Source organism: Trachurus trachurus (genome assembly GCF_905171665.1).
Source record: "Trachurus trachurus genome assembly, chromosome: 3".
NCBI classification, from domain to species: domain Eukaryota; kingdom Metazoa; phylum Chordata; class Actinopteri; order Carangiformes; family Carangidae; genus Trachurus; species Trachurus trachurus.
This window is the reverse complement of record NC_139893.1, coordinates 21,475,126-21,485,159: the sequence shown is the minus strand read 5'-3', so window position 1 is coordinate 21,485,159 and position 10,034 is coordinate 21,475,126. Positions and strand designations below refer to the sequence as shown.

At 41.5% G+C, this 10,034-nt stretch overlaps 1 protein-coding gene across 1 annotated transcript; it reads left to right on the top strand.

Annotated features, from left to right (window-relative positions):
* Positions 1-689: 689 nt before the first annotated feature.
* On the top strand, positions 690-10,032 carry tars3 (threonyl-tRNA synthetase 3). Its single transcript, XM_083998170.1, has 19 exons — positions 690-1,019; positions 1,271-1,357; positions 1,508-1,692; positions 1,993-2,116; positions 2,240-2,364; positions 2,550-2,667; positions 2,929-2,993; positions 3,079-3,157; positions 3,245-3,391; positions 4,913-5,011; positions 6,638-6,804; positions 6,912-7,074; positions 7,190-7,327; positions 7,764-7,841; positions 7,936-8,036; positions 8,422-8,526; positions 8,749-8,821; positions 8,946-9,060; positions 9,689-10,032. The coding sequence occupies exons 1-19, from the start codon at positions 696-698 to the stop codon at positions 9,835-9,837; spliced, it is 2,442 nt and encodes an 813-aa protein (XP_083854296.1). The 5' UTR covers positions 690-695; the 3' UTR covers positions 9,838-10,032.
* The last annotated feature ends 2 nt before the right edge of the window (positions 10,033-10,034 follow it).

Here is a 10,034-nt window from a genome sequence, read left to right as displayed (position 1 = left end):
TAGAGCTTAAGTGAAATCAGCTTCAGGGAGGCTGATTTCGGCTCGGGCAGGAGCGAAATGCATTGTGGGTTATCATAGTACGCAGCAGTGTGAACGCTCTGCATACTGTATGATCGATTAGTATGTAGTATAGAGTATGGCAGTATGCAGTATGGCAGTATGTAGTATGGAGTATGTGGTTTCGAACACAGCCAATAATGTAAAATCAGTGGGTGGGAGCCAATATAATACATCCATGGTGGGAGCGCTGTCAAATGTTGCCTGCCATTCTACATATTCATGATGATTTGTTTAATAAGAACGAACAAAGAAATAAACCATTAAACCGCTGGAATAAGACCATCATAACCTCACAGTTGAGGTATAACCGTATGATAAATTATAAATTTGAGTATTTTCTTTTTATTTATTTATTATTTTTATTTTATTTTATTTATTTATTTATTTTACAATGAATAAGCCTTTGTCTATCTCCCAACAGTGATTTGTTATTTGCACTGATCCGATTTTGATGAAAATGAAGCATGCACATAAATGTTAATGATCGTCTACAATGTTATAAATAGGCTGGGTGTAATATTCTGTGTTCATAATCAGTTTTCTTTAAATAATTATAGGCTAGCTATTGAAATGCTGGGCTTTTATTTTCGTCACCGGAAATGAGCTTTCATTGTGACACTGACGGTCATTTAAAGATGGCGGAGTCCCTGGCCGCACGCTTGGCCGCCCAGGAGGAGCAGATTCGGCTCCTCAGCAGGGAAATCTCCACTCTTCGGGATGGGTTAACGCGGGGCTTGGACACCACCTGCGTTGCGGCCGCCTCCCCGAAGCTGGAGAGTCTGCGGACCGAGAACGAGAAGCTCAGGTACCGGCTTGTGCACCTCCGGCGGGGTCTGCAGGCGGAGCTGGAGCTGGAGGGGGCGCAGGGGAAGAAGACACAGCCAGGAGCGAAGTGTGGCAAAGCTCCGGAGAAAAACCTCAGCAAAGAGAAGCAGACGAACAACCGAGTAGATAATAAGGTACTAATACAGACTGAGGGAGGATATGTTTACCAATCTAAATGGCTTCCAGTTGTGGTATTGCTGTGGTTATAGTGGTGCTGTATATGAGTAGCGGGCCTCTGTTCTGTGAAGCCAAATGACAAACTCTACTACCACATCTCCAGAAATAGCTGTCTCACTCAGTGTCACTCACTGTGTCCACACTTTGAGTACTGAGCATGCCCCCTGTCGTTAATAACAGGCTCATGTTTACTCTGTTTGTTTTTCAGGTGGCAACCTCTGATACAAAACCAGGTGACAGGAATAAGAAGGACAAGAAGCAGGAGAAGCCACAGGGAGATGGAGGCGCAAAAGAGGTGATTGTTACAGAACTTTAAAATGATCTTAGCACACTGCTGACCCATTCTACAAACAGAGACATAACTTATTATAATTTAATTAATTTCTTTTTCACGGCCCCAGCCTTTTACCATCATTGACTATTTAAAATCTTATCATACTTGCAGAAGTCCTGGCCTGGCTACGTTGCTGAGCGCCTCAGCCTCTATGAGGAGCTGAAGAAGGAGAGCGATGCCCTGCTGGCAAAGAAAGCTGCAAACAGCAAGTCCATCACTGTGGAGCTGCCAGATGGGCAAAAGGTGGCAGCGAAGGCTTGGGTGACCACACCGTACCAGCTTGCTGCTGATATCAGGTTGGTGCTTCAACAACTGGTCACAGTTTTCTAATGTTCTGTCTATAACTGCATCCCCAACAAATGGCTGCTAATATGATGACTACCATCAATTGCTTGTCAGTAATATTTTAAATAACACATCATAAATCATCCCAAATACACACATGGGAGGCTTTACTCTCTAGTGCTCCTACTCCTCCCCTCTCAATGATGTTACATTGTTTTCAATCTTCCCTTTCATAGTGATGATAGAAATCACTCTGCTCCATTTGGAAACAGAGATTCTGACACGACTATCTCACATTATTGATCTTTCAGCCAAGGCCTGGCCGACAATGCTGTGATTTCTCGGGTGAATGGAGAACTATGGGACCTGGACAGACCTCTCGAGCAGGACTGCTCTCTTGAGATCTTGCGTTTTGACAATGAAGATGCTCAGGCTGTGAGTATATAGAGGATCCTCAGTAAGCTCAAACATTATGTTCAGTTTTCATACTCAGTCTGAGGGTTGGTGTCAAAACAATTAACTTTGGTTGAACTTGACAAAACTTCTCTTGTTCTATAGGTATACTGGCACTCCAGTGCTCACATCCTCGGGGAGGCGATGGAGCGTTTTTATGGAGGCTGTTTATGTTACGGACCCCCGATAGAGAATGGCTTCTATTATGACATGTACCTGGATGGACAAAAGTAAGCAAGTGTTTTCACTGTCAGCGTCTTCTCGGCTCTGGACAGATTTCTTTATCTTATTTTGTATTTCTCAGCTTTTTGAATGAGTTATTAATGGGTTTTGAGTCATCGTGTCAAACTTGTTTAGATTATTACAGAATCGTCATGATATCTGTCAGAGTGGAACATGTTTGCTTTTTTTCCAGGGGTGTGTCCAGCACTGAGTTTGGGGACTTGGAGACTTTGTGTAAGGGTGTGGTGAAGGAAAAACAGGCCTTTGAGAGGCTGGAGATCAGCAAGGAGACACTGCTTAAGATGTTCAAGGTGAGAGAGAGCTCTCATATCTGCTTGAAGACCTCTGCTTGTCTGGAACTGAATAGTTTTCAGTGATTTGAAAACAATACTACGGACTGATTGAGTCTTACTGCCTGTCAATACCACTGGTTGTGTGTATTGTGTGAATTTGGCAAAAAGCAAAATGAAAGCTTTAATTCAAGTCAAACAACATTGTGGTTGTGATGAATGTTCCCTCTGACCAGTATAACTATAGACTACTATATCTAACTTACCTACGGTCTCTTTCAGTACAACAAATTCAAGTGCCGCATTCTGAATGAGAAAGTCACCACCCCCACTACTACCGTCTACAGGTTGGTTTTTATTTTATATAAGTACACAGATTTTTTGTGATGCTCTCTATGACTAATTCTGGTGTCATCTATGAATCCTCGGTAGATGTGGGCCCTTGATTGACCTGTGCAGAGGTCCTCATGTCAGACATACAGGCAAGATCAAGGCCATGAAGATCTACAAAGTACGTGGAGAAATACCCACAGTGTGTCATTTAAAAAAAATAAAAAAAAGATGTTGATATTGAGCTTTTTTCTACCTCTGTCATCAGAACTCTTCCACCTACTGGGAGGGTCGCTCAGACATGGAGACACTACAGAGGATCTATGGGATTTCCTTCCCAGACTCAAAGATGCTGAAGGAATGGGAACGTTTTCAGGAGGAGGCAAAGAACAGGGACCATCGCAAGATTGGCAAAGTGAGTCACGATAGGCGTTGATGTTCGAGCACACCCAGCTGTCTCAGCCAGAAACCAACCAGAAACTAAAACCCAGTAGAAAGTGAATTTTGACTCTTAATTGTATGATGGCATGACATGTCTTTGAGGTTTTTGCAGGAGTTTTTCCTCATGAGAGTCAATGCTTTGCTTTCCAAGGCCCATGTTCATTACAGAGTTTCACCACATCTATAAAACCACAGTCTGGAGACAAGAGCTCCAAACGTATATGCAATAACATAGAGACAAAATATTTGTTTTTCCAAGAGGTATAAGTAAAGTAAAATGATCTCTTTCGTGTAATGCACAAGCCCAACTTGTTTAAACTCCTTAACTCAGATGGACCAGATCCATCACCACTCCAGCTATTCATCCATTTGTTGCACATTTGAACATGAAAAGGCACGTTGTTGTTTTTTCTATAAATCTAAATCGCCTGTTGCTGCTTTGCACCAGCTGAGGGCACTGTGTTTCTTTGTATTTGCACTCAAGACCGCTGTGAGTCATCTGAGGGCCCCAGCTTGTTTCCCAGCTTGGGAGGCACAGGAGGCAGCACCTCAGTCAGCACTGATTACTACACAGCTCCATATTAAACACGCAAGTCGAGACATTGCAGTCGAAGCCGGGTGACGTGAGGTGACAAATGGGGCATGTGGTTTTAAAGATGTTGCCCCATGATATAAACCTGATGGGGCCCTTTTCATCTTATGCAAAAACACAAATCCAAACCCTTTGAAGGCCTCCTACATATTACCCAGTAGCACTGGAGTAATGGTAGTAGTAGAGTAGAAGAAATAAAAGTCGAGGCAAGGCACATTTTATTTACGCAGCACATAATCATACACAGAGGCCATTCAATGTGCTTTACAGAAATGAAAGTCGTGGTCTATGAATGGAGGATGAGTGTTTCCATCAAGCAAAATTACTAGTTGAATCAGGTTTATATCAGTAAAGCTCATTATCTAGAAACTCTGTTCCACAAAGCAGGTGTAGGTACAGACCTCTCATGAAAATGGGTTCCCTAGGCTGCTCCTGGTCTAGTTAGACCGTAGCTGAGACCAGTATGTAACACTTGCCTCCATATCAGGCTTAACCAGTATTACATTCAGTCTGTCAGACAGAAATGCTGTGTTCCTCCCTGAAGGTTTCTCTTTTGTTTTCTTGTCTGCTGCACAGACTTGTTTCATTCATGTCCAATCCAAGGTTGTCATAGATGGCTGAACCTGCTCACCCCATGGAATATTGTATTTTAGTTTCTTCTAAGGGGGGACATTTATAAAAATCTATTTCCAGAGGACGCAAGGGCACATCGAACCTGTCACTTCGCCTCCCCACACTTGGAGTTCGTTGAGTTTTTTCATGAAACACTTTCCAATAGCTGGCCCACTCTGTGATGATTAGATGGCTCCCTGCTGTGCATCAAGGAGCGTATTACTGATTCGTCTACCTGCAGACAATAAAAGAAGTGAAGTCATTAAAATGTCATCTGTATGTGTTTCACAGGATCAGGAGCTGTTCTTCTTCCATGATCTCAGCCCTGGCAGTTGTTTCTTCATGCCACGTGGAGCCTTCATCTACAACACGCTCACTGAGTTCATCAGGGTAGGAATTGTGGCCCAATGCCTCTTAGTGTATATTATATTTATAGTGTTAAGTCTTAACTGTAACTAAAATCCATATTAATAACAATTTGATGTCAAGACATTGATCACCAGTCACTCTTTAAATATCTGCCTTGCACCCCACAGTTTAATAGGCAGTTTGTCCATTGTTCAATAATAGACAAATAAATGATTAATGCTCAATAATGTTATTTATTACAATATGCCTTGGTTGGTTGGAATTTACAAATTTTGTCATTATGAATGTATCAACTAATTTGTTGTCATTTAATAACACTAACACTTACTTTATTTTGAATCTGCATTGAGAATGTTTTTCAAGCACACTGAACATCACTTTATTTAAAAAAAAAAAAAAAAAAAGAAGAAAAAAAACAATAATCCTATAGTCTATGAAGTGAGGCATCTTTTTTTCATGATGAAGTTAAAAAAAAACAGGAAAAGTGTAAAACATGTGACCTTTAAAGAAAACCGAAAACAGAACTTTTCAAAGCTTCTATATAAAAAGAACTACTTTCAATCAGACTCAGGCCATGCTTGACATTTCCAGTATGCTTGTAGTGACTCATTGACAAGGATGCAGCTAACCATTAAGTGAAGGATGCAATCACCAAGAAGTGCACCACTGACCTCAGCAGCTTAGTTCAGCTCAATCAGATTGAATTCTTCGCCCAGTCCCAACTGCTGCACATTGTCGTATTTATAGCTTGAAGTTTCCAGAGGTTTTTTTGTGTCAAGTACCGAAATGCATGACATGTAAAGTGCAAAATCCAAAAATGTCAAAATGTTTTAGATTTTCTAGTCCCTTGTGTGAAGTTAACTGCTACAATTGGTCTTTTGGCTAAAGGTGGTAAAACTAGGTTAAGCAGAAGTTGTTGGTCACCAGCAGAGTGCAATTTTTGCCCAAAGTTGAACATTAGATTTCAAAGTTAAGTGACTGTACCGGAACTTGTCTCAGTGACATGTTGACATCATGAGAACCTTCACAGGATACAGCAACACACCGGACAAGGCAAAGTAGGCCTCGCATAGATTGCACAGAAGTGGTGCAAGATCATTATCACATCACTACAGTCTGTTATCAATGTGTCGAGGGAACAAACGCATGCTATTTTTTTCCCTTCGACATGTCACTAAAACATTTAAGAGTGAGTACTCAGTGTGCAGGCTAACCTTCTCACATCAGTGGCTGTTGGATGCTAGTTCCTTAAGATTGTAGATACAGTCACTGTTGAAGTAAATGCAAGACGTTGTCATTCAGCACTAGACACACAGGGGTAATATCTCTTCTTTACTACTGCTGAATCATATTTACTTAGGAAAAGCTGACAGAGCATGCACAATGTTTTTCAGCACCTGCTGTTTCACATTCACAGTTTCACATCTTTTTTTTTTTCCATTTACACACTCCTGTCTTCTACTTTTCACTGCAAAACAACTCAACTGGACATGTTTTGCTCAAGAGCAGCAAATGGATAAATAAAACCCATAGGTTCGGCTTTTCGTTGAAGTGGCTCTGGATTTTTGTGCCAGAAGCGATGACTCAGCTCAGCTCAAAGTACCTGTCGTGCTAAGTTTGTTTATGTGGCTTTGTTGTTTTTTTTAGGATGAGTACTGGAGAAGAGGCTTTCAGGAAGTAGCTTCCCCCAACATCTATAACAGCAAACTGTGGGAGACATCTGGACACTGGCAGCACTACAGCGAAAACATGTTTTCCTTCCCAGTGGAAGATGACATATTTGCTCTCAAGCCAATGAACTGCCCAGGGCACTGGTAAATGTATTGCTCCCCAGAGGAAATATTTAAAGTGTCCCTCAAATCCTGTAAATTTAACAGTATATACATTAATTTGACTTCCTGTACTCTGGTTGTCTCTTCAGTCTGATGTTCAGCCACCGGCCGCGGTCGTGGAGGGAGCTTCCCCTGAGGCTGGCGGACTTCGGGGTCCTCCACAGAAACGAGCTGTCGGGAACACTGACTGGGCTGACCAGAGTCCGGCGCTTCCAACAGGACGACGCTCATATTTTTTGCACAATGGACCAGGTGACTGTATTTTTCTGGGACTACACAAGGGAGTGTTTTTTTTTTTACCACAATACCTGCTTATTTTGAGTCATTTCCTAAATTCTGAGTATTTTTCTTGTTTTTTAAACCACAGATCGAATCAGAGATGAAGGGCTGCCTGGATTTCCTCCGCTGTGTGTACGACGTGTTTGGCTTCTCCTTCCAGCTTCACCTTTCCACCCGTCCAGAAAAGTATCTGGGTGACATTTCTGTGTGGAACCAAGCTGAGAAGGTAAACGGGCATCGTTGTTATGATTCATGTTGTTTTCTTTTTTTTTTTTTTTTACAATGGACTCAAGTTACTAGCTGAGTTGTGTCTGTCATATGACTATGAATGAGACTCTGCTGCACCTTATGTCTGCACCCTAACATAAATGACTTGGCGCTGCGGATGACAGAGACGGTTTCCTGCTGTGTAATCACAGGGTAGTATCAGATCTGTGAGTCATGAGGAAGTTTCTTTTGAATTTCGTAGGTGGTGTGTCGTTACTTAAGAGGAGGCTCATTTTGTTTACTTGTGTCCAGTTCTAAGATGAAATGTTTCAAATCTAATCTAAATTGAGCAAAGTATTATTTGTGTACCTCAGTATAACGTGGTCGGCTTCCAGAACTTATTTTTTCATTGTTTAGATTTAATTATATCTTAACCTATGCCTCCTGTCTGACAGCAACTAGAGAACAGCCTGAATGAGTTTGGGGAGCCATGGAAACTCAACCCTGGAGACGGTGCTTTTTATGGCCCCAAGGTCAGAACATTTCTAGATATTTCCTGCCAAACACAAAATCAATGTAATTCCCTGTGGTCTGGAAAGTGCTATAAATCTTTCTGTTCCGTTCCAGATTGACATTCAGATCAAAGATGCAATTGGACGTTACCACCAGTGTGCAACCATTCAGCTGGACTTCCAACTGCCTATCCGCTTCAACCTGACCTTTGTTGGGTGAGTCACCTAATCAAAACATTGACACACTGCTGGGTCTGTGTGCTTTACTGAACCAAATATTATATGATAATCCCAACCTGAATAAAATGTCTCAGCTTGTGCACTTAAAAGGTGAAGAGTTGTATGCAGATTTGACATCACTAAGCATGTGACGCATTAACATGCTCAGTCGGTAGGTAGGTAAAGGGTCTATGCTGTTAATGGTGAAACATAGTACATCATATTTTTTTTCATTCATATAAAAATCAGATTAAAGACAAAATAACTCAATGCTGAATATGAAAGGCCAAGAATGAGTATAGTTTACATACAAACAAACAAACAAACAAACAAACAAACAAACAGGAATCCTTAGAAATCTTTCTGATGTAATGTCTTACAGGAAGGATGGAGATGATAAAGCTCGACCAGTCATCATCCATCGTGCCATCTTGGGCTCAGTGGAGAGGATGATTGCCATTCTCACAGAGAACTATGCTGGGAAATGGTGAGGTGTTTTCTGGCTGCTCAAGCATACGATATATTTAGATTATAAAAATCATTAAATGAATCATAATCCACAGTTCGGGGCATAGCCAGCTGCTTTGATATGTCTGATATGTTCAACAGATAAATCAGATGGTGTTTGTCAGCTTTTTGTGTGTTGTATGTTGGTAATGTTATTATTGCACGAGTGTGAAGACTGTTGGCCCATCTGTCCCTCCACCAGGCCTCTGTGGATCTCTCCACGTCAGGTGATGCTGGTGCCTGTCAACCCGTCCTGTGAGGATTACGCCAAGAGGGTATGTCGGCTTCTCCCACACTGACCACATTTCAGTGTGAGAAAAATGCAGATGATGTTCAGAACTGATCCTTTTTTTAATGAAATGTACATTAATAGATGTTTTTTTTTCTTCTACTCATCAGGTGTGTAAGCAGTTCACAGAAGCTGGTTTCATGGCAGATGCTGACCTGGACTCCAGCTGTCTGCTAAACAAGAAAATCCGAAATGCACAGTTGGCTCAATATAACTTCATTCTTGGTGAGAAAATGTACCCAGTGTGCCGCATGTAAGCTCTGACCGACCACTGATTGGAGAGTGCCTCTGTGCTGCTCTTATTGCTCCCAGCAATCACTTCAAAAGTACATCTAACTGATTGCACCCACAAGACAGACATTTTATTTAAAACGGTATTGTTGTTATGTTAATATAAAAATTAAAATATTATTTTATTCCCTTGTAATGCTGGGCAAGTCACTGGAAATATTCAAGAGAGTTTTTACCAATGGCTTTGAACATCATCATATCATCTTTCAGTTTATTAAAGTTACATTATTGTTGATTTGGAAGTCCTACATTTTAAATGCTGTCTGTTGGCCTCAACAGTTAAGGTTCGCAATAAAAACAATGGTTTACATGGAAAGTGTAATATATGATATCAAAAACTGGATTTATTCCTTTAACTGGTGGGTTGTCAGTAGATTCACCATCAGTCTTGCTGAGCCAAAAGAAACGTTTTAATTGTAATTACAAAACAAATGGGCTAACCACCAACAGTTGTTGGATTCATCTGCTTGTAGTGGGGAATGTGTCAGGGAAGCTGTGTCTGTGTTGTGTGGTGTGTGACTTGGCCCATGTCAAGCTGTTGTGTATTCTCATGTCTTGGCAGTGGTCGGAGAGAAGGAGAAGATGACTAACAGCATCAATGTGCGCACGAGGGACAACAAAGTTCATGGAGAACTGACGGTGGCCGAGGTGTTAGCTCGCCTGACCCTGCTCAAACAATCTCGCTGTCGAAGCGCAGAAGAAGAGTTCTGATGGAGACCAAGAACAAAGCACGCTTGAGCGTTTGAATAGCTCGCTCTAACATTAGAGCTGCTGCTACAGTAGAGGGAGAAATGATGGAACAAATGAAGGTGGTTCTGAGAAAGTGTAGTAGAGAAGGTGATGTGAGTTTGGCAACGATCTGTGAAGTTACGTCTTGATGGGGAACCCTAGAAATAAAGTATGTCTTC

Bases quoted from the DNA above. Each gene is read 5' to 3' on its own strand.
- tars3 (XM_083998170.1), top strand. From the start codon at position 696: ATGGCGGAGTCCCTGGCCGCACGCTTGGCCGCCCAGGAGGAGCAGATT. The intron at 7,842-7,935 runs GTCAGAACATTT...GTTCCGTTCCAG, and splicing joins GTGCTTTTTATGGCCCCAAG to ATTGACATTCAGATCAAAGA. The intron at 8,822-8,945 runs GTATGTCGGCTT...TCTACTCATCAG, and splicing joins GTGAGGATTACGCCAAGAGG to GTGTGTAAGCAGTTCACAGA.